This window comes from Zootoca vivipara, chromosome 9 (genome assembly GCF_963506605.1).
Source record: "Zootoca vivipara chromosome 9, rZooViv1.1, whole genome shotgun sequence".
Classification (NCBI taxonomy): Eukaryota; Metazoa; Chordata; class Lepidosauria; order Squamata; family Lacertidae; genus Zootoca; species Zootoca vivipara.
Window position 1 is genome coordinate 44856538 of NC_083284.1, and position 24446 is coordinate 44880983.

The 24446-nt window shown below is 40.9% G+C and overlaps 1 protein-coding gene across 5 annotated transcripts in view; it reads right to left on the reverse strand.

Annotated features, from left to right (window-relative positions):
* The window catches only part of DDX60 (DExD/H-box helicase 60), a 47287-nt gene extending 22841 nt beyond the window's left edge, over positions 1-24446 (reverse strand). For 3 of the 5 annotated variants that reach the window (XR_009558143.1, XM_060278687.1, XM_060278686.1), the window contains exons 1-19: positions 24217-24446; positions 19519-19646; positions 18994-19054; positions 18292-18481; positions 16777-17118; positions 15746-15862; positions 14332-14463; positions 13236-13394; positions 11504-11645; positions 9723-9878; positions 8579-8687; positions 8187-8302; positions 7131-7294; positions 6588-6840; positions 5381-5553; positions 4207-4371; positions 3199-3348; positions 1803-1922; positions 392-487 (exon numbers count right to left, since the gene is read on the reverse strand). Coding sequence is in view for 4 of the 5 variants with exons in the window: in XM_060278687.1 (XP_060134670.1) it covers positions 392-487; positions 1803-1922; positions 3199-3348; positions 4207-4371; positions 5381-5553; positions 6588-6840; positions 7131-7294; positions 8187-8302; positions 8579-8687; positions 9723-9878; positions 11504-11645; positions 13236-13394; positions 14332-14463; positions 15746-15862; positions 16777-17118; positions 18292-18481; positions 18994-19054; positions 19519-19646; positions 24217-24329 (2886 nt within the window). In the remaining variant the exon portion in view is untranslated. Of the gene's footprint in view, positions 1-391; positions 488-1802; positions 1923-3198; positions 3349-4206; positions 4372-5380; positions 5554-6587; positions 6841-7130; positions 7295-8186; positions 8303-8578; positions 8688-9722; positions 9879-11503; positions 11646-13235; positions 13395-14331; positions 14464-15745; positions 15863-16776; positions 17119-18291; positions 18482-18993; positions 19055-19518; positions 19726-22871; positions 23039-24216 lie in introns of those variants that run through there. The other 2 variants (XM_060278688.1, XM_060278689.1) reach the window with 2 other exon arrangements.

Genomic DNA, 24446 nt, shown 5'->3' on the forward strand with positions numbered 1-24446 from the left:
AGCCACATCACAGAGTGCAGCCCATTTCCTTTCACCCACAGAGCTGTGGTCCTATCTGCACAGTGGTACCTCCTCATTTGCAGATCTTCAAAGCTGCATTTTGTGCTCTTGGCAGAGCCATGGAGCTGGCTCCTGACATTGATGTTGCTGCATCTCATGAACAGGGCTTCAAAGGTAACACCACCAGCAGCATCAGATTGAGGCCAGTGATCCAACTGGTGTAACTGCATTGGCCTGGCCTTGTCTGGTAAGCAGCAGTGTTACTGGTGTCTGACTGCTCTCTGCCACACAGGCCCTACAAGTTCTGCTCATGCTAGAGCACAGTATGACAGGCCTTTAGGTATTGTATATAGATACTTCATTAAATCTGCCAAAAAGAATGCACACCTACCTCATCAAATATAACATATCGTATCTTCTTGGCCCAATCTTGATGACGAGGTGACAGAAGTAGGATTTCTAAACACTGAGGGACTGTTACCAGTATCTGAAACAAAACACTGATGGACTTTTAGAAACATTCCTGCTAGTAACAGGTTTAAAGCAACATGAACACTTTCGGAAAAGCAACTAAATATCAATAGACTAGATTTTTTGATGAAAGGAACAGTGTAGATAGAAGCATAGTTATTTCTAGAAAAAGAATGCTCCATTCTAGCTTGATGTTCTGCCAACCTAAATCCTCTGGCATAAGCATACTGCCACAAAAATCAGTGTTACAGGGCTTCCAACATTATCTAAGGTCAACAGCCCTGTTATCTGGTCAACAATATTGTGCCAATCCTTTAAGTAATCCTCAGTGGATATAGTGGGACTGGGTGATGAGCAAATGTGGACAAGATTGCACTATAACCCTATGGCAGTGATGGGCAAGGTGGTACCCTCCAAATGTTGTTGGACTACAATGTCAATCAGCCTTGTCCATTGGACATGCTGTCTGACTGTGTAATGAAAATTAAATTTTCATAATTCAGCATTTGATGGCTGGGAGATACTGGTCATGGCAACTGCCTGAGTGGTAGAAGGAAGACCTGCTCCCTGATGCAAGGCCCATTTCCACCTGGCCTGGGGGAGGGACCCACACTCACCCTGAACAGCTAAAAGAGGCTCCCAGGAGGCTGGAGGGACATTGCTGGAACAACTCCTTGGATTGGGGCAACTGGCTAAAAGGTTTTAAACAGTTCTAATTTTGCTTCCTCCGTTTAATTTTTGTCAGGCTGGTGCTGGTTGGGGTTGGTGGTTATTTTAATCTGGGTATAATTGTAAACTGGTTGTTGTTGGTTTTTATTGATTTATTGGTTTGTTGCTTGTATAGGATATCTTGTTGTTGTTGTTTTTAATTTTTGATGTTTTGTTGTGTTTCATATGTTGTAAGCCGCCCAGAGTGGCTGGGGAAACCCAGTCAGATGGGCGGGATTTAAGTTGTTGTTGTTGTTGTTGTTGTTTTGTTGTTGTTGTTGTTATATATTATGACATTAATAACTGTGAGGGTAGATGCTTGCTTTTAAATGCTTATTTTAAATGGAAGTATTTTAACTTTTAACCCAATGCTCCTTTAGAAGGGTGGGATATAAATTTAATAAATAAATACATTTGTAACAAGGAAAACCTTGCCTTTGCAAATACTGATAGAGCATTGCCTTTTCATCCAATTATAGTTTCCTTCCCATCTACTTTCCTTTTTATTTCCTTCCCCATTCAGCTGTTTTACAAACACTTCCCAGGAGCTTTGCCCTAACTAAAAGCATTAGCTGAATAAATGCCTTGGCTAGCAAAATCAGTAATAGTCACACATGACTTACCTGGCTATTCAAGGCATCATGGCGATAATCTCGAGTGAAAACACCACATAAGGCAATACCAGATGGAAGTGCTTTATCAAATCGATTAAAAATGGTTGCGGACACTTGATTAACGAGCGCCTAAAAGCAGCACATTGGGAAGGCAAGGTAAGATGCGGTTGATCAAAGGAAGACTTCATTGCACACTTCGCAGCACATTCAAAGCATCAGGAGTAATCTGCTCCTTTCTTTGGTAAATTAATGGACCAACCCTATTTTGAGTACAGTCATACCTTGGATCCCAAACACCCTGGAACTCGGACATTTTGGCTCCCGAACGCCGCAACCCCAGAAGTGATTGTTCCAGTTTGCAAATGTTCTTTTTGGAACTTGAATGTCCGACTGGGCTTCAGCAGCTTCTGATTGGCTGCAGGAGCTTCCTGCAAACAATCAGAAGCCGCGATTGTGTTTTCAAACATTCTGGAGGTCGAACGAACTTCTGGAATGGATTCCGTTCGACTGCCAAGGTATGACTGTATCCTCATAAACAGAAGCAGGTTATAAATCATTAGATATAAATAAACAATGCACATTGTTGCTGTTAATTAAAATAATTTCCTGCCCTTCCTCTCAAAGGAGCCTAGGGTGGCAAACAACTACTATATACAGAAAAAAATACAGCCAAATATTTAAACTTTTAACTGCAATTTAACTTAAAAGATGGGCGCAATCCTTGGCTTGCTATACTTTCACCAGCTTGAGTAGCATCAGGAAGAAGTGGAAAGAGGCTCCTGACAAAAATACACAGAGATAAATTCCTCTACGCACTGTGAAAGGGCTCCAGGGGCCAAGTTGCTCCACTGGTAAAATTGTACCCACATAAAGGTGTAGAATTTTGGGTAAAAGCTGGGCACCATGGGGAAGAGCACAGCCTCCCTGATTCTTAATCACCCTCGTTGTTTAGACACAGCTACAAACTTGTTGGAAATCTACACAGGATCGTGACCTGCCATGGGTAATCTGCCTCCCATTTACTCAAAAATTAAGATCACTTCTCTCAATTCCTGCCACATTTTTATGCACCCCCTGGGATGGATTGGATGCAGCTATGGTGCAATTCTCTTCTCTTTGAAATGTGTCTACAGGTTAAGCCTGTAACTCTTAGTTGCATGGATCAGCTTACAGCATGTATGCCAGGGCTTTTAAAGCTACGGGTTCCTGTTCTTTGTAGGGGTGCAGGGGTTCTATATAAGGAAAATGAAGGAAAGTGAGGAAGCAGAGTTTTGAAACTGCATTTGGTGTTTTTGATCCTTATATTTGATCCCTCTATGACCAGAACCAAAACAGTGACATGTTTTATTACAGATTGTGTGTATGACACATACTTTGTGTGAAGAAGTTCAACGCTATTCCCTACCTTTGTAGGAGCAACATACACAACCACACTTTCATCACTGTCTCTCAGGATTTTCTCCATGCAATAGTAAGAGGCGTATGTTTTTCCTGATGACGTAGGAGCAACAATTACTGCAGATTCATTATTATCGACAATGTCAAGGAGTTCTCTCTATAAATAAACAATGGTGTGAATGCATGCCAATAATTATCTTGATCATATAATTGACTTCCATGAATATTTAGCGGCTTCACTTTAATATATAAACATGTGTCTGGATAAAAATATAAACATATGCCAAAGCTGCACAGATAAATGTCCGTAATACAAAAGATCTGTTCTGTGCCTGCAAAATAGCATGCCAGAGACAAAAGCATAGGTGAGGGATGGGAAATTTGTGGCCCTCAATTTGTTTTTGAACTACACTGCCCATACTTGCTGGAATTGATAGTAGTTGTAGTCCAACAACCTCTGGAAGACCACATGTACAGATGTCTCAGCCCTGTATACCTAAAAGAGCATCTCCACCCCCAAAGTTCATCCTAGACCCTGAGATCCAGCTCCCAGGGCCTTCCGGCAGTTCCTTCAATGTGAGGTTACAGTGAACCAGGCAGAGGGCCTTTTCGGTAGTGGCACCCATCCTGTGGAATGCCCTCCCATCAATGTCCAGTAAAGAAACAATGATTTGACTTTTAGAAGATATATGAAATATATAATTTTTTTAATTGTTTGATGTTTTATTGTGTTTTTAATATTGTGTTGGGAGCTGCCCAGAGTGGCTGGGGCAACCCAGTCAGATGGGTGGCATATAAAGAACAAAATGGTGATGTTGTTGTTATTTTCTTACACCAGCAAATTTTATGGTATGTTTTCCCCAGTAAGTCAAATAACAACTTGGGGGAGGGGTGGATGGATGGATGAAAGTGTACCTATTCATCCCCCACACCATCTACCAAAAAGGCAACACCTTACATATACTTTCTCTACAAAAACAAGAAAATTAATTTCACAGCATATTGTTAATAATACCTGCCATGAATCTGGAATGAAGTGTTGCACTCTGGGATCAGGATCTTTTCTTTCTTCTCGCTTAAGATAGTGGCCCATGTACTGTAGCTGAAACCGAGAGGACCCCATGCCAACAGCATATTTTGCATACTTTTGCTTAAGTTCTTTTCTCTCATGTTCAGATACCTACAAGCATTTAGATATGTCAGTTTGGCAGCATGTTTAAAAATGACTGGGCTTCAGCCCCCCCCCCCCAAGAGTAAACTGTATGAATCAAGTAGAAATAGTGTATCTGCCCGGACACTGAGGTCCAGCTCCGAAGGCCTTCTGGCAGCTCCCTCACTGCAAGAAGTAAGATTACAGGGAACCAGGCAAAGGGCCTTCTCGGTAGTGGCGCCCACCTTGTGGAACGCCCTCCCATCAGATGTCAAGGAAATAAACAACTATCTGACTTTTAGAAGACATCTGAAGCATAGCTGCTAAGCCTCCCGTATTCCCTGGGAAACCCTCGTTTTTCCAGCTGCCCCCAGCCAAAAAAACGGATTTTTTTGTTTCCCCCTGGGTTATTCTGGCGCGGCGGCCATTTTGGAACTGGGCGGAGCATGCTCAGAAGCAACTTTTGATGCTGCTCTGCCCAGTTCCAAAATGCCTGCAGCGCGACTTCTGGTGCGGCAGCCATTTTGGAACTGGGCAAAGCAGCATCAAAAGTCACTTCTGAGCATGCTCCGCCCAGTTCCAAAATGGCGTCAGCGCTACTTCCGGTCTGCTACTTCTGGTCAGATCCCTTATTTTTCAAGAAGGAACTTGGCAGGTATGATCTGAAGGCAGTCCTGTTTAGGGAAAGTTTTAAATGTTTGATATTTTATTGTGTTTTTAATATCCTGTTGGAAGCTGCCCAGAGTGGCTGGGAACCCGGCCAGATGGGCGGGGTATAGGTAATAAAATTATTATTATTATTATTATTATTATTATTATTATTATTATTATTATTATTATTTCTTAACATAAAGTGACAATTCAGCTAACACACAGTTCACTTCTAATATGGTTGTTATAATAGCAGTGGCTCAAACAAGGATTTATAGTTACAGAAAAAGCTGCAGCCTATATTTTACAAATAGGGCAACTTGCTCAAGAAAATCAAAGTGAAGTGCCTTTGCGTTTGCATGCAAGTGTTCCATAATTGCACAGTTACCTTGATATATTTTAAAGAAGTTGCCAGGTTGTCAAATCCAAAGTACCAGAGGCATTTTGCAATCTGGTGGAAATCCGTCTCCTTCAATAAATCCTTTTGGTCATAATTTTCAATCAATGAGTGGATTCTTCTCATCACTTCCGCTGCTATATTTAAATTTTTCTCAGTTTTCCCTTGAGAAGTAAAAAAAAAAAAAACTCACTAAAATTCACCAGGCATTATGATAAAATCCATTCATAATTTGTAAGGCAAATCATCTGAATAATCAGGTGAAAATTGACACGTTTCCCCCAGGTTTTTCTCAAAAGTAATCCTTTTGGAAGAACCCCATGTTCATGGAACACGTGTCATGTGGGAAACCTATCAGATGTAGAAGGAACCTGGAAACCAGAGGTTTGATCTTGCCTGTAGTTCTCCAGTAGTGAGAGGAGCCATATTTTACTGCTTTACTTCACACGCTAGCCTGAAACCTAGCATAAAAGCAAGGTCCCTTGCAAACTCAATTTGAAATTAATTATTTCAGGCCTCCTTTAAAACCTGCCCCACCTCATCCATATTATTATTATTAAAGTTTGTACACCGCCCTTTATCCGTAGAGCTCTATGTTTAATACCTATTTGGGCTTCTGTGACATCACAGCAGCCAATTTAAGGTAGATCTTGTAGAAATTACTGGCCTGTATCCGCATTTGCCTGATCTCATGTGCACCAAGCTGTGTAGGGGGCAGAGGTACGTATGCAACCCTGACTCTTTCTCTTCCCTGACTAAATATTTTATGGGGAAAGTCTGCACAGGGATTTCTGCACATGCTCATCTGACCTGGAGTAGAACTCTCAGCAACTGTGTAGCGTTCTACTTGCTGTCCTATGAAACGCTTCTCTGAGCAATATGGGAAAGGTAATAATAATAATAATAATAATAACGTGTAATGGGAAATTGATTCCTTGGGTTTGGAAGTAGTGATTGGTGGCTATACACAGAGCAACCAAAATCAACTTTCCATGCACAAAGGGAAGGGAAATCCACCTAATATCAGAGCTTTCAGATATCTCATGATCGAAATATGTCAGGCCTTGATAAAGGCCTCAGAATTATATCAACACAAAGAGAGAAGAGGTTCTCATTCTCTCTCACACACATACTGTATATATCTATATGTCTGACCAGTGTTGCCACAAAGCAATAGCCACTTCATGCACTCTCATACCTGCCGCTTTGCAATGTTCTGTCCACAAACCAAAGCAAACATTCAGTGCTGCCATTTCAGCACTACATTTCACAGATGCACTTTGACATTTCCCCAGAAAGACTTCTAGATTCTTAATTCCAGAGGCCATATTTTCTTTAATTTGGTTTTCAATAGTCACTGAAAGGGTACTCCAACGATGCTCTTCTTTTCTCTCTTCTTCAGCTCTTTTCCTTTTCTGGTTCTCCTCAATAATGATTTCTGCTTTTGTCTTCTGTGGACGAAAGGAGTTAACAGCAAATCAATAACTCTCATTACATTTCAGCTCTTGGTAGGATCTCAGTTCCATAATGCGTTTATGCATGTATGTAATTCTTCCCAACCCCCAACCCCAAGAAATGCAACAGGGTGGAGGGAATCAGGTTGTATGCAGAGACCCTCCAAACCCCTGGATCCAGAAGGTGTTAAAATATAAGCCAGGCTAGCTTCCTGTTGAGGTGATTATGTGGGTGATGAGGCATAAAAGAAACAAAGGAAAACAAAGGAAAGAAACAAAGCTCTTACTTGGACTTTCTTGCTTTTTGTAGCAAAAGGAGAAGCCTTCTTTGGAGTATCTGGCTGAGGAGCAATTTTCTTCGAAATTGTGCCTTCTAGGGATTCCCCATAAAATCGTTGAAATGTTTGAAATTTTTGATTCTGCCGTAAGGCCTGTGGGCCTTTCCTTTCTCCTTCAAGACACACAAATGCATCACAGTGCCCTTTAACATCACCATCTTCCTTAAATGGCACTTCAGTGATCAGAAACCAGACACCCACCTCCTTTGTGACTCTAAGCCACAGTCTCCTTATTCCTACTACTCTTTAATTTATTGTCTATGTTTTCCTGTCTAGCTGCTTTTCCTAATACAGTGGTGCCTCGCTAGACGAATTTAATTCGTTCCACAGGTCTTTTCTTATAACAAAAAATTAGTCTAGCGAATCTCATAGGAATGCATTGAATTTTTTTTGAATATTTTTTTTGCCCATAGGAACGCATTAATTAAATTTCAATGCATTCCTATGGGAAACCGCAATTCGCTAGATGAATTTTTCGTAAAATGCATTCGTCTAGCGAGGCAACCTCCACTAGAAAAAACCTTTCGTCAAGCGGAAATTTCGTTAAGCAGGGCATTCGTTAAGCGAGGCACCACTGTAGATGGGTCAGAGCAGCTACACACATTTTCCCAATTCTACTCCCTGAAGGCAAGAAAGAAGTAGGACCCACTACTGTAATGCCATTTTCAGTTTGGCAGAGCAAAGCAAGAATATCTCTGTTCACAACTAAAACTAGATTCTGCATGGCTAGAGTCAATTCTATTGGGCACTGGAAGTAGCATCACCTGGAACACATCACCAATTAGGAACCCATGTTTACTTATCAGAAATTTGTTGCCTGGTTAAAAAAAAAGTGATAAATAGACCAGACTGCAGAATCCACAGCAACAACATAATCACAGTGATTACATAGGATCGTATTGGTTGGGCACACAGAAGGTTCTCTCCTTCAGAAACATGGGATTTTGACTTTGGAACTACATACTTAACTGAAACCTGACTCTATAAGGCAAAACTTGTATTTACCCCAATATCTTTCACTTGTCCTGTCATAATCATCACTGAGTGGCTTTCCGGAATGCCAGTGCAGGAGTTCATCAAATTCTTTCTGTTTTTTAAGTGAGGTAACAACAGGATCATCACTAAGAAATAAAAATATTGCATATGTGGCATTATTCAATGATGATTAAATAATAATAAAAATGCATTATGTAGATATTCTCTCTATCAAGGCCAGATCCCTATGTATTTCAGGGATAGGGAGCCTTCGGCATGGAAAACCAAATGTGGCCCTCCAGAACTTCCTATTTGGCACTTTGGCCCTCCCTTTTACCAGGCCAGATTCCTTGGGATATGAGGATTGTTAAATAAATACATGTCCAATCTTGAATATCCAAGAATCTAAAAGAGATACATACGTTTTTAAAAATGGCAGATCAGTTAAAATATCTCCAGCAAATTCATCCACTATGGTATTAATCACTGGTACAAGTCCAGGTTTAGGAAACATCCTCTTCGATTCCTTGTCTTTACCAAAAAATAAAACCATTGTTGTTGAGAAGATTACTACAGCAAGAAGTGAAAAGTATGAGTTCAAGTAATAGTGTGTGTGTGTGTGTGAGAGAGAGAGAGAGATAGTGTGTGTGTAATAGTGTGTGTGTGTGTGTGTGTGTGTGTGTGTAGGCGCTCATCTCGCTCTATAGGCCGAGGGAGCCAGCGTTTGTCCGCAGACAGCTTCCAGGTCATGTGGCCAGCATGACAAAGCTGCTTCTGGCGAACCAGAGCAGCGCACGGAAACGCCGTTTACCTTCCCGCCAGAGCGGTCCCTATTTATCTAATTGCACTTTGATGTGCTTTCGAACTGCTAGGTGGGCAGGAGCTGGGACCAAGCAACGGGAGCTCGCCCCATTGCAGGGATTCAAACCGCTGACCTTCTGATCAGCAAGCCCTAGACTCTGTGGTTTAACCCACAGCGCCACCTGGGTCCCAGTATGTGTGTATGTGTATGTGTGTGTGTGTGTGTGTGTGTGTGTGTGTGTATATATATATATATATATATATATATATATATATATATATATATGGAGTATGGAGAAGTGCTGGAAACATTTTCCTGTAATATAATCATGCACTGCTGTAGGAAGGTGTGTGTGTGTGTGTGTGTGTGTGTGTGTGTGTGTGTGTGTGTGTGTATAAAATTGCAAGAAATATAATCATAAATGCAAACTGTGACTGGTCCCTAGTATGTGTGTAAAAAATAAATAGAGTACACTAATCACAGCATTATTATTTGCGTGCCAAAATTATAATAATGACTGCATTGTTATATGAAGCTTTACTCATCATAATATTATCAACATCCCACAGTATGTAATATATATATATATATAGAGAGAGAGAGAGAGAGAGAGAGAGAGAATTAGAATTATATTATGTGGTAATCATAAGAGTTGGAAGAGCCCAAACCCTGCTGATTTAGGAAACCTGAGGTTACAGTATCCTTTGATAGGTGGCCATTCAGACTCTGCTTTAAAAACTAAACGTATCCCAGAAGGTTGTCACCTTTTTCAGATAAGCATTTTTCCTCAATAAATGTTGTAGAAGTTCTTCGTAGAGGAAAAGGTGCTCCAAAATCACATGTTCCAGAGAGTTCTGTGATATGTTTCCACAAAAGTTCATAGTCCCTATTCATTTTTGCTCCTATATCCAAATCAAACCCTAATTTAAAAATGATAAGAAAATAATGTTTCAAAGAAATGTGTATTTGGAAATATAACTACTATTGAAAATTACTATTGAAATCTCTAAAGATGTGGTCCTCTTTTCTTCCACACACTACCCTTAAGATGTTTTTTTAAAGACTCAATTAAGCTTTCTTTGTCCCAATCCCCATCCACTATTTGTGTCTTGCCCAACACGAAGAAGACTTTTAAAAATTTGTGTCTCTTCTTCTGATTGCTTTCTCAAGACAGGCTCTATGGTTTGGGCTACTGAAAGCCAATGGCAGAAATCCCTGTCTGGAATATACTCTACAGTCCCTAAGATGCCCACCCAGCCACTGAAGCAGGAGGCAGAGGAACAACACATTGTCAAGTTATCATTTAACATTTTCATTGCATTTATATTCTGATTTCTTCCTAAGATCTTAAGGCAGTTTGCATGACTTCTCCATTTTTATTCTCACAACATCCCTATAAAGTTGGTTAGGTTGAAAAATTCATCCAAGGTCATCCACAAAGAAATAAGAGGAAGTCATTTGCTGGTCCAAGTTCCAACTCAGGAGCAAAATGCATTGGAATGGCCCTGGTTGGGGCATAGGCACAGCATATTTCATTAGAGTGTGCACCCAGGGATTTAATTTTATTTCAAGGAAAGAAATAGGAAGAGGATTGACAATACCAACAAATATCAGCAGAGCTCCGAAGCCTGCTTGCTACTCCGTCGCCCAATACCAACAAATAACGACAAGGAAGAGGAAACGAGGCAAAAACTACCCCAACAAGAGTGGTGAAGACACCAAAAAAGGAGATGTTTTCTTGCAGAGGAAAATACTCATGCCAAGCTGACTAAAGGCAAGGCAGATCAACGGAGCCAAGGGCAGGATAGCTCCTCTTCTCCATACTTGTGTGCACAAGGCAACCCCTCTCCCCAACAGGTCTCTCTCCAAAAAAAAAACGACAACCAGAGTTCAGAGGGAGGCAGGGCCATGAGACAGAAACAGACACAGGCAGAATAAAAAGGCTGGAATGGAGGTGCAACTTCTGCTGCTGGTGGAGTCAATCACCCACCACTGCTTCCTAGAAGCTGCAGATTCATTCCAGCCATTTTATTCTCCCTGCATCTCTTTCTATCTACTTCCCTTGATCCCTAATTTTTAAAAACATTCTGGTGTGCCTGGGCACACACCCCTGCACATGCCTACAGTTAAGGGTTTAGACGTAACACTAAACTGTGGTTAATAAAAAATGGAAATGAAAGCTTCTGATATCCTCCTTGTGGTTGCACCAGAGCATGACCCCAAGGCTTGCTGCCCTGTATTCCCATCACTGTTCATGCTATCTAAACTGGTCCAATTCTGTGATTTAATGTCCCCCAAAGAAGAGATCTTATCAAAGTAAGTATTTGTGCTCTTCCATTGCCTACACAACTGTCCATCTCCCATGACACTGTACTCATTGGGAAACATAAAAGATGAAAACCCTGCCTCCTGGACAAAGGAAAAGATGTGTGTGATAAGGCTTCACCTATCTCATCGACAGCCTGCAACTCCATGAAAGCCCTGCTTTCTTCAAGAAAACTCTGGGCCTAAAAATATTATAACTGGTGTGAATGGAATACAGTACCTGGGCCTTTTTCCAGTCCATAATAAAATGCAATGTTCTTCAACAGGAGATCATCACTTAAATCAGGCAGTGTAGAAAAATCCACATTCTCCAAGGCCTGAGTTGCAAGGCATTGCAGAACATGAAATTCACAAAGTTTATACTGAAAGGAGAAAAGAAAACATCTCAGGCAACTGCACAACATAGGGTTCGTTCCATTTATTCAAATGGTGTCCATGCACAATATGGAAAGAAAACATTCTCAACTCATCAACACTTAACTCTCCAGCTTAAACTGTGCACTATGAGGGGTAAAACTATTGCGTAAGGGGAGTTCTTTTTCTGAAACACCTAAATTCATTTTTCATGGCTACAGGTGTCTAAATCATATTATAAAACTGGTCAAAGGCTCCACTCTCCCTTTCCAAGGAAGCTTGTCCACAGACAGAAGGACCAATGGTAATTCAAGTCTTGGTAGCTGGGAACAAGGAAAGTCATGATAGGCAAAGCACCATGCTAAGGTAAACTGTGCATCTGCATTTATGCATCTCTCCACAATTACTTGCTCAACCCACTAAAGCAAGTGGGAGCTTCCCTCACACCTACTGCAAATAGCAGAAGGCCCAGTGTGAATCAAGACCACAGCAGTGATGGCAGCTTCTCATGTATTTGCTAACTGCATGGCTGGCATCTACTCCAGCACCCCAGCTGTTATGGCACATGAATACACAGGATTATTCCCAAACTTAAATGTCTCTGTTCATAAACATAAAGTACTTGCAAATAGCCCATAAAAATGTTCGGGTTTTGCTAAATTGGTAGCATGAGAAACCATCAGATTCCTTCTTCACACAATTGACTCTGGGACAAGCAATTAACACTGTGCAGAAGGCCAAGGTCTGCCTCAGCCGTAGCAACTGCTCTCTCATTGGTTGAAGAATAGCACTGAGTCCTGTTATCAGAAAAAGCTAGCACAGTATGTGGTGTGGTGAGTGTAGGAGGAGAAGTTGCTGTATCGGTTTTCTGAGAGAGAGAGAGAGACAGAGAGGAAAGGATTTATTTTACTTTGTTTTTGAGTTCTAAAGTTGTAAATAGAAACTCTGGATTTCTTTTATTTAATAAATCCTGTAAATAGTTATTCTGCGTCCAGACGTCTAGTCATTATTACCGCCAGAAGCTTCCGGATTGCGCAACACTCTGCTACGTTCAGGCTGAAGTCACACCTGACACTTTAATATTCTAAGAAAAAATGCTCATAAAAATGAGCAGTGAGCTCATAATTTGGCCCTAAGATGCATCATTTGAAACTTTCTTTTAAAAACATACAGTACATGATCATCAACAGCCATAAGGGATTAGGGCATTGCACAGCCAGCCAGATCTTGGCTAGATGTCAATCAATGATCTGGCAGTAAAAGAGGCCTTCTACATGAAGGTGGGGAGGGAGAGGCATGAGCAAAGTTGCCAGGTTTCCTCTCCCACACCATTCAGCCTAAGGGCAGTCTGAGGCCTTCATTTGCCCTCGTAGATGCTGCCATATACCCAAATTTGATTGGCTACATTTTCTCTCTTTCCCCTTCCAACCATTTGACATGCACACTGAAAAACTGGCTACAGAAAAGCACTTTCTTAAGAATGTTCCACAAATCCAGCACCCTGTTTTAGTTCTTCCCTGGTTAATAAAATAAAATAATAAAAGGTGACCAACACTTTACTGTAATAATATACTGGAAGTAGTCATTGCAGTGCCTACCTGTTGCATAAATCTCAAAGTTTCCTTATTCCAGCAGGCATTGATGAATCTCACCCGCGATCGTTGAGAAAGGGGCAAATGATGTAGGAATACCACACTGAGGCAATACATCCGTAGAAGTTCTCCAACATCTTCCAGGGTTAACACTGTTTTCTCGTTCTTTTTGAGAAGCAAAAACAAACAGGTTTTTTATTTTTTTAAAAAAACATCCTACAAATCAAATTCCTCTGGTTTCCCATTTTCCATCATTCATTTTGCAAATATAAACCTGTCAAATTACATTGGTGAGGGGGCCCTCAAGAAACACCCAATTTTAAAAAAATAATTTAAGTTTGTTTGGGGTGCTTGTATTTGGCAGTAACAAACATCAAGCCAGAGCCTTCAAACCCTGTCAAATGGGCAACTTTATTTATAGTATTGTTAATCCAGACTTTACCGTGTTTCAATTGTTATGGTGTTGATATTCTGCATAAGAATTATTGTCACAATAATTCTATCATGCATCTTAAATCAAATTACATGATGATACCCATAAACAATGAGGGTAATGATGTAATATTTCAAATGTCGTGGGGGTGGGGGTCATCAAAAGCCACTGAAAAAATGCTTGTTGGTGACAGCAGCTCCACGCAGGTTCAACTGAATGTGGGTAAACCCAATTGCACAGAGCATTCTCATGCTAGCACCATGTTCTCCTTGTAACGGTTGGTATTGGCATTGGAGCTCAAAGGCTGAATATGGAAAAGTCATAATTGAAGTACTGGCAAAAGTAGGAAAGAGGACCAAAACAACAACAACACCTCAAGTGCATACAGGAATATTAATTGCAAAGATGTACTACTGCTCAAATGAAAGTAATTTATTTTAATAATTTCTGGAAGCATAGGCAATGTTAGCCTGTTGCAGCAAAAACAACAGAAACATAACCAATTTAATGATGGCATAAAGCTTTTGTGAACCTAGTCCATTAAATACATGCCAGTTTGGGGTTATTTTTCATAGATCTAATGAAGTGGACTGTGGACTATGAAAGTTTATGCCGTATTGACAGTGCTAGCTTTGTTGCAATGTATGTGAGTACATAGCATGTTCTCACCCATTTTGCAGAGCTAGTTTGTCTTTCTAGTACTTGCATGTGTGTTTCCAGGACCAGTGAAGAGCTGATGATGCAGACAACATACCGAAGATCTTCTATTTCCTTCTGGAATTGGGCAAATTTTCTATAAGCCTGACATTTCAGAACATATAATGAAAGATGGAAATGTTAGTATTTTTGTCTTTAAAAACCTAACTCAGAAAAGGATTCTATTTTTTTAAAAAAAGAAAAGAAATACACTTAAAAGCTTGAATGACTTCATGTGTGAATAAATTGTTATGATTCAATATTATCTCTCCTGCTTAAATGAAATCCTACAAAAGTATATTGAACTACAAACAGTTCTGCTTACTGATGATCCATATATACAGATGAGCTTTTGGGTTCATTCATTTTCATGTCCCTTTGATGAACATAAAGGTAAAGGTAAATGGGCCCCTGACCATCAGGTCCAGTCGTGTCCGACTCTGGGGTTGCAGCGCTCATCTCGCTCTATAGGCCAAGGGAGCCAGCGTTTGTCCGCAGACAGCTTCCGGGTCATGTGGCCAGCATGACAAAGTTGCTTCTGGCAAACCAGAGCAGCGCACGGAAATGCCGTTTACCTTCCCACCGGAGCGGTCCCTATTTATCTACTTGCACTTTGATGTGCTTTCGAACTGCTAGGTGGGCAGGAGCTTGGACCGAGCAACGGGAGCTCACCCCATTGCAGGGATTTGAACCACCGACCTGATCAGCAAGCCCTAGATTTTGTGGTTTAACCCACAGCGCCACCTGGGTCCCTATGTTGATGAACATAGTACAGTATATTTAAGATAAAGAAAGCTTACAGGATAAAGGTTTTAGTTTTACCCTTGACTATGTCTGTTTCTCCACATTCTTTCTGAAGTTTCAAGTCTAGTCTTGCACGTGTTACAAAGATGTACATCTGTAGAGCTATTTGAGTATTTCCAGCTGCGTGAAGGGGTACAGCCTCCTCCTAAACTTACCCTGACACATGTTTTACATGCCTAGGCTCGCCACAAAGGGGTCTAACTTGCACGGGGAGCTGCTCTTGCATGGGGAGTAGAAGAGGGTTCCTGCTCCAGGCCTACTCCATACTTAATACATCGAAGTTGGCAGAGACACAGCTGAAAGCATGGTCTCGCTCTCCAGCTACTCCCATGCACTTGGAATCACATGTGGGAGAACATTTAAACAAGGTTCGCATCTGAAACATTTTCTTTATTTGTACCCTTCCCTATAAGCAGGGAGAAGAACACAGAAAAGGGTCGTTTTCCTTTCCTTCTTTTCCTTACAATTTTCTTGCTGGGCCTGACTGTTTTAAATATCATATTTCCAAACATTTTCAGCAAATTAGAAATACAATGATAACAATGGGAGAACTAATTCATAAGCAATGAAAAAAACCTATTACCTTTCCTGCCAAAGCATCCAGACTTGGACATCCACAAAGAAAAATGCATACTTTTGTACCAGATTCCTTCCAGTACTTAACCAGTGATTGACAGTAATGTTTAAGTTTCTTTTCATGCTTAAAAGAAGAAAAAAACATGAGCGTAGATTGTGCTGCCACTGTATTTGCTTTATATGTAAGTTACCTCTGGGAATATGACAATGCATAAATAAAGCAGCAGTAGCAGTTCAGTTTATGCTTTTGTTCAAGGATCCCCCCCCTTGAATTTTCCCTAAATTCCATAAATTATGAATAAGAGCAATGTCAAGGGAAACATCACCTAATGTTAAAGTTGCAAATACAGTGGTGCCTCGCTAGACGAAATTAATTCGTTCCACGGGTCTTTTCTTATAGCGAAAAATTCGTCTAGTGAATCCCATAGGAATGCATTGAAAAAATTTTGAATTTTTTTTGCCCATAGGAACGCATTGAATTTCAATGCATTCCTATGGGAAACCCCGATTCGCTAAATGAATTTTTCATAAAATGCATTCGTCTAGCGAGGCAACCTCCGCTCGAAAAATCATTTCGTTAAGCGGAAATTTCGTTAAGCAGGGCATTCGTTAAGCAAGGCACCACTGTACTGTACTACCATTTTGATCTTTACCCCTAAAAATGATAGTTGTGTGTGATCACACAGGGAATGCCTCAGCTGATGAAGCCAAGGCTTGATGTGCCATGCAAGAGGCAGCACTAGACCTACCATTAGATAGAGTGAAGCTGCCACCTCAGGCAACTTCTTTAGGGCGTCAAAAAAGGGCAGCCAATTGTTAGCTGTTCAGCTGATTATTATTGTATTTTTACTGCCAGAAAGGGGGAGCTGTGATTTCAGGATAGCCTGTCTCAGGTCCCAGCCTGGGGTATCATGCATGTTGACTTGGGCAGAGGGGAAGGACACCATCTTCTGCCTCATCTCAGAAAGTAAGATGTCTTGGGCCAAACCTGTTCCCTTTCCTTCACTGAAGAGAATTTACTCTACTACCGGTACTTACCTGTTTAAAATGCCTCTGATATTTGAATAGACTATTGATGTGGTATCCATAAACTCTGATTGCATCTGATGTTTGGCCTGAAGTAAGCACAATGTTGACTCTCTCTGACAAAGTGTGCAAAATAAATACATGGAGGAAATTAGTGTGCAGTTGATCCAACCCTTCATCAGCGACTATTAAGAAATACGGATGGTTGTCTTGCAGAAATTTCTGCCAACTACTCTCTAAGCAGTTCGAAAATTCAGTATGTATAGGAATTTCAGTCTTCTTTCTCAGATGGATGATCAATGCATTGCGCAAAGAAAGGAAATCAGGATTTCTGAAATACACATGTTCTACATCCTGTAAGGGGAAAAAACAATATATATGAAATAGCTCTCAATGTATTACAGTAATCGAGACACAGAACATTCAAAGCAGTATGGCATTTCTTAAGAGTTACATTAAGGCTGCAATCCTGTCTTAACATATACATGGGACTCACTAAAATCTATCCTGTTAACATGCCACATATATATGGGCTTGTGGTTATCACTGAGCGGAATAACAAAATAGTATTGACTAAGGAACTGGCCCTCTACACCTGAAGAGACTCCCAGTGCCCTCTACCTGGCACAGACAACACACCAGACCCAAACAGACAGGTAGATAATGGGGTGTTCAGCTGCAGGTCCAGTGGCTGCCATTTTAAGAGTCTTTACTCCTCAATGATAGCGGCGCATGGGAGAGCGAGTCAGGGACTAACTTAAATCACCTTCATTAATTTCAGTGGCCAAATCTGATTAAAAGTTCTGTACCTTTTGTGTACAGAAAAACAGAGCAAGGGGTGGAAAATGGGGGTCCCCACCCACTTTTGGCTCTGGTCCTACCTGCCACTGCCTCCACTTCCACCACTCTTTGCAGCACACAACACACCTTAAGAGATTCAAAGGAATGCAGCTCTTGACATAGAGATGGCTCCCCTTTCCTAGTGGCCTGTCCATGGTCCTGAAAGCCCTGTATCTTTGCAGTTTAGGCTCTGAAATTACTGTATTCTGCATTGTTTTTATCCTTCCCTAAGCATCACTGATCAAGGTATTGTTTGTGGATTGGACTCTGGTTGTCAATGGATTTTGCCTCCCTTGGACTGGACAACTGAAGCCAAAACAATTACATTTTCACAGTATTGCTTTTTGATTTTGTTTTTGGTCTACTATTAATTGAGATACATTTTGTGCTTGATCAGAATAGAAGAAAAAGCTGGTCAGGTTGGTCACTTCAACCTAGTGAGCCAGATTTGTCCCACAAGTTAGCTAAGCCTGTTTGAAGGTGTGTGTTTTTTATCATGTTCAAAGCCAGGTAAGCAAGTTGAATGGAATAAAACAGCTTCTTTCTCACAATCGCTACATCTTTGTATTCTCTTCTTGTGACTGAAACACCTGTGGTCAAGTTAAACAAATACCAGAAGAGTGAACACGTTTTTTCCTCCAGTGAAGAAAACCACTGTACATAGTAAAAGCACATTTTACTTGTTACCTTGAAGAAAACAATGAAATATTTTGCTCCTTTGCTTGTTAAATCCAGGAGAAAGCGCTCAACGAGGTAGAAAAAGTGCAAGTTTTGTCCACGCTCCAACGTTAGCTCTCTTGCACAAGTGATGAATAATGAATCACCATCAATCAGAAAAAACTCTGACTCTACATAGTCATTCAACAAGCTGACATATCTGGATTATAGACATAAACAAACAATGCAATTTAACAGTAGTTTTTTTAAAAAATGCCATACTGATACGCATACACACACCAGGTCCTTTTGGTGAAGGGCAGGTAGTATACCAACTCAATCATCATCATAAAAACCCCAAATACCTTCTTTCTAAACCACTGATTCATAAGCTAACTGAATAGTGGCTTGTAGTCACAGTGATTCCAATCTTCCATTAGCTTATGAATCAGATCTTCAGAATTCCTGTTCCTGATTACACGCTCCATTTGGGCATGGGATAGAAAGCGATAGAAAGCTTGGGATGACCAAGTCTAAAATGGCCTCAGGGTGTTCTGGGTTACTGGTTAACATCAGGAAATGTATTCTCAATCACTACATACTATTTCCCTTCCCAAGACTGCCCAGGTCCTCTTTCAGACCTAAGAGCAGCGAAGCTAATGAAAGCCCAGGGTGGGGGAGGGGGAGCCACCTCCATTGTGACACTACAGGAGACTAGCTTATCATACTTACTCAGCTTTTGGTATTTCATCCATAAGTAAATCAGTAATTTGTGCCATGCATCTCTGTAGCTCTGGAAAAGAAAAACGCAGGCAGATCTTAATATTTATCACACACATTAGCCAATTTCCCACCAAGATTCTAAATAGCCCAAGAGGGAAACTGCGTAAGAAGTTATGGTGTAAAGTGACTTCTTTTCCAAGTTTCGGAACAATTTTATAAGATCCTGGTCTTGTCCTGGGTTTCAGTAAGCAAAACCCCCATTCATCCTGAAGACCTCATCATTATGAGGCGGTGTGGTGTAGCAGTTACGAGTGTTGGATTAGGACTGGGCATTTGGATAACGTGTGAAGAGGCACTACACATGTACCAAGTTATATGTAGTGCAGCTCCACCATGTGAGAGGGAACCCTGTCTCTGTGATATGAGCTCCACCTACCCAGTGCTACGCTACAATGAAATAGGATCCTGGAAAAGGCATCAAACATACTTCAAAGAATATGAACACAAATTTTAAAAAACCGTATAGTTACTTGCCTGGATTTTGGAAATCATACAAACATGGTTCACTGGGAGCTTCTGCCAAGGATGCTTGTTTGGGTTGATTGAACGTGGAAAGAGAGGTTTCATCTCCTACTGAACTTGCTTCAGAAGCCATGGTGGGTCTATGGGTTTTGACATATGAATAGGTCCAGCTTTGTAAACTTGGTGTGCTTACACCTGGCCCATTATTGTTCCATACACCTTGAAATTACCAAGCACACAAGAGATATCATTCTACTATTCCAAAAATATTTTCATAGCTGAAAATACATCTGAAAATACATTGACACTAATTTATGGCTGCTCAGCCCATATGACCCTATGAATCCCCCACTCAACTCCCCCCCCCAAAAAAATCAGCATTCAACAAAACTATTGTAAAATTGCCAAAATCAAGACTACCTTAAACCAACTGCTCAATATTTTCAGTGGAGGGGTTACGTCAAGTACTGTAATATGTTTTAATTGAACGTGTATGTGTATGTCTAGAGACAATGGATAGAACAAACACCATTAGAAGTGCTGCTGGATAAGTGTTTAATGGTTGCTGTATTTGTTTAAAAACCAATAGGTTTTTTTTTAAACCTATTGTAAAATTGGTAAGATGCTTCACAAAAAACACCAGCATTGTCATTGCAACAGTTCCTTCTCATTTTCAGCAGTTTCGTTTCTCTGTTTTTACAAAACGAAGCAATAATGCATTTTACTCCAGAGCAGGGTGGATAAAAATCAATGATTCTTAAAATAAATAAATAAATTAAAATAAAATGTTTTGAGGAAAATATATTACCATCCAAAAAAGGTTATTTTATCCTGAAATAAAGAATATTTTTTTAATTATGTAGAATAAGGTTGTATATGTTTAATTTTTTTGGTAAATAAATTCCATGAATCCATTCACAATGCCATGCACTTCCAGAGGTTTTTGTAAGATTATTGGGCAGTTTCTCTACCTACAAGATATTATCACAGATGCTTGGTTTACTTTTGCAGTTCTCAAAACTGAATTTGACCCAGCAGAGATCACATGCCTCTTCTTCACAGCAAAAATGTTATAACATGAACAGAGTTGAGAAAAAGACCTTAATCCTATTGTTCTACAAACCTATGAATACAGAATCAACCCCTTCAGTGCCAAGTTTCAAGAAGTTCAGTGAATAGAATAGAAACAATATTTTTCAGTCTAAGTTTCTTAAAATATATATATTTTGTTTTTGTTCAGCCAAATTAGTTAGCAAACATGGATGTTTGTTTAAGCAAATAACATATGCTGTAATGTTATTGTTTCAGTTGAATAAATCTATTTAAATTGTTATTAAGGTAATGATTATTTTTCTCCTTCCTAAGTACAACAGAAAAGTTGTCCAAATATGAATGATTAACCTATTAAACTGGGGATAAAAAAACTAATATGAAAAGTTGTTATTCTAAAAATCTTCATCTACTAGCATATTAAAGTTATACCAGCAAGAATTAGTCTTTATGTAGAAAACTATGATTTAAATCAAGCCTTACTGACTAGTGATTTAAATCGTGATTAATTTGATTTAAATCAAATCCACCCTGCTCCAGAGATCAGGAAATAGATGACTTTTGCAGAATTATGAAGCTCTCATGGGCTCAGTAGAGAGCAAAGTGCACCAAAGAACTTTGTACTAAGTTAGATAAAAACGTTGCAGTAGCAATTGATCACTTTTATGAAAAACGCAAGTTGGACCACATAAAATGCCTTCAGTTTGAAGTCCACAAAATTAGCTTAGCTATGTTCATGACTATTTTAAAACTCAACTTAAAACATTCTCTCCAGAAAAGGCCTTATGTTAAGAAATGTCAGGAGCTACATGGAAGCTCATTAATTTTTAGTATGCCCCATTAAAAACTGCAAACTTCTTGAGTCTGATAAAACCCACATTCACCACAAATCTTACTGTTAACGTCACACCCCCTCTTTCCAGAAAAAGTATCCACTGGTGTCAGGAATTGTGAGGGGAAAGGGGACAAGGGGTGAAAGGAAGAGTTAAATATATTGCCTGCCAATAGCCTTTTCTCCTGCAAGCTGCTTTTTATAATGCAAAGGAAAAGATTTAGGGACCCGTATATTTTTCCCCATGTGATTTTGAACAACGGCAAAGGAAAGGTTTAAGCATGAACACACTCTTTTCTATGAGCTCCCCCTCATAGAATTCAGTCTTACAAGTCTCCTATAATCAACACAGCCCTTATAATGTGTTCATTTCTTTCTATAAAGCCCTTCTTCATCAAATCAGATTCTAGGGCCTGGAGGTGCCAGGAGCAGTGCCGGATTTACATATAAGCTAAACAAGCTATAGCTTAGGGCCCCACTCTCTTGGGGCCCCCCCCAAAAAATGTAAAGGGGAAAAAACTGTATGTACATTTCCAAAATATAAGTTAAAAAACCAAATAAAATAAAACCTACATACAGCAACAATGTTTTGTGTTGTGTAGACTCCTATGATGTAAGTAATGGGCCCCGCCTGCTAGCTAGCTCCGTAATGAGGAGGATCCGTAATGATTGCTCATTTCTATATATAGGGTGCCTACATTCTGCATGGACTGGTTGCATGGCAACATGTAGCATACAGCTGCAGACTATAAATTTCATGTTATAGCAACTTTCTCGAGGCTAGATTATGAGTCTTTGTAAATTGTGTTTCTAAAGGAACTTTTGTTATTTCCAAATGCCAATGTCTTTGCATTAAGTTTGTTATGAATGAAAAAAATCATTTTAAGTTAGAGCTTAATAATTATTTCACTATTAATATACTTCTTAATTGTATTTCAGTTCAATGGTTACTTTGATAAAATACATGTTTTGTTATGTGCAAATAGCTTTAGATACCTATTAGGTCAATAAATTACCATATAGAATATATTCAACACAATAATAATAATAATAATTTATTATTTATACCCCGCCCATCTGGCAGGGTTCCCCCAGCCACTCTGGGCGGCTTCCAACAAAACAGAAATTCTAAAATACAGAAATCCATCAAACATTAAAATACAGAAATCCATCAAACATTAAAAGCTTCCCTAAACAGGGCTGCCTTGAGATGCCTTCTAAAGGTCTGGTAATTGTTGTTCTCTTTGACCTCTAGTGGGAGGGCATTCCACAGGGTGGGTGCCACTACCGAGAAGGCCCTCTGCCTGGTTCCCTGTAACTTGGCTTCTCGTAGTGAGGGAACCGCCAGAAGGCCCTCGGAGCTGGACCTCAGTGTCCGGGCAGAACGATGGGGGTGGAGACGCTCCTTCAGGTATACCAGACCGAGGCCGTTTAGGGCTTTAAAGGTCAACACCAACACTTTGAATTGTGCTCGGAAACGTACTGGGAGCCAATGTAGGTCTTTCAGGACCGGTGTTATGTGGTCTCGGCGGCCGCTCCCAGTCACCAGTCTAGCTGCCGCATTCTGGATTAGTTGTAGTTTCCGGGTCACCTTCAAAGGTAGCCCCACGTAGAGCGCATTGCAGTAGTCCAAGCGAGAGATAACTAGAGCATGCACCACTCTGGAGAGACAGTCAGTGGGCAGGTAGGGACTCAGCCTGCGTACCAGATGGAGCTGATAAACAGCTGTCTTGGACACAGAGTTGACCTGTGCCTCCATGGACAGCTGTGAGTCTAAGATGACTCCCAGGCTGCGCACCTGGTCTTTCAGGGGCACAGTTACCCCATTCAGGACCAGGGAGTCCTCCACACCCGCCCGCCTCCTGTCCCCCACAAACAGTACTTCTGTCTTGTCAGGATTCAATCTCAATCTGTTAGCCGCCATCCATCCTCCAACCGCCTACAACCAACCTCCAACCACAAAAAAGTGACAATTTATTTTTGACAAAGGACGGCTGGACATATAAAGGGCCCCATTACCTTCAGTAGCTTAGGGCCTCATCAAACCTAAATCCCCCCCAGGAGAGGGGACGGGCAGGGGACAAGCCAGCGCCCTCAAACACCCAGCCTACTTGCCTCCCAATTTCTGAACTCCTGTCATTACCATATGCTCTTATTTTTCGTTCTTGCCCACTTTGACCCATATGTGCCCCACCCCATATTTTTTCCCTGGTGACACTACCACTTGCCCCACATTCTTAGGGTGGGTATCCAAAAGCTTCAGTTACCACATCCCTGCCTTTAGTCTGACTCTCCAAATTTGGGGGAGGCTATCAGTGGGTAACCAGCAATCTTATTTTCAGTTCCTTTGGTGGCTGAAACAGATCTATTGTGTGGATGTGATCCCAAATATATATCCTAAGCAGATGAGCATAGATCACAAAGATCTGGTGTCCATCCATTTCGAAGTTCACCCTGACACTAGCTTTCAGCCTTGTAGGGCTCAAGCCAGCCTGAAAAATTAGAGCCTCCCTGACTGGAAGAGCCCTGTTCCCCATCACCATGATGAAGAGAAATAGGTAGCTCCCTCTGCATACTGTGAACTAGGCCAGGCACTCTGCATATGCTCAAAGACACAATCACCCTCCTAAGCTGCCTAAGCAGTAGCAATGTCCTTCTGCGCAAAGCTCCAGGGCGTAAACTCTTGTCTAGCTTTCACATTAAGCATGAGATGCCCCTGGGGACCTTCTCCACTGATGGTCCTTTCCTGACTCTCCTTTCCAAATACCCCGACAAGCGCGCACAGACAACACACACTCTTCCACCGAAAACCTCCCGCCCTCTTTTACTTCGTTTCTGCGCGGTAGAAATGGAGATGAGCGGACGCCTCTTCTCTCCTCCGCGACGCGCGTCTGGTCTGGAAGGTGCGCGATCGGGGACGCGACGAGTTTCGCTTACCCATCGCGGAGTACCCAGGGCGCTGTCCAATCAGGAAAGCCGAAGCGCCAGCTGTTCCTTTGAGTTTCGATTTCGTTTCCTTCTAGCCAGCACTTCTGGCCGCGATTAGGTTTCGTTTCTG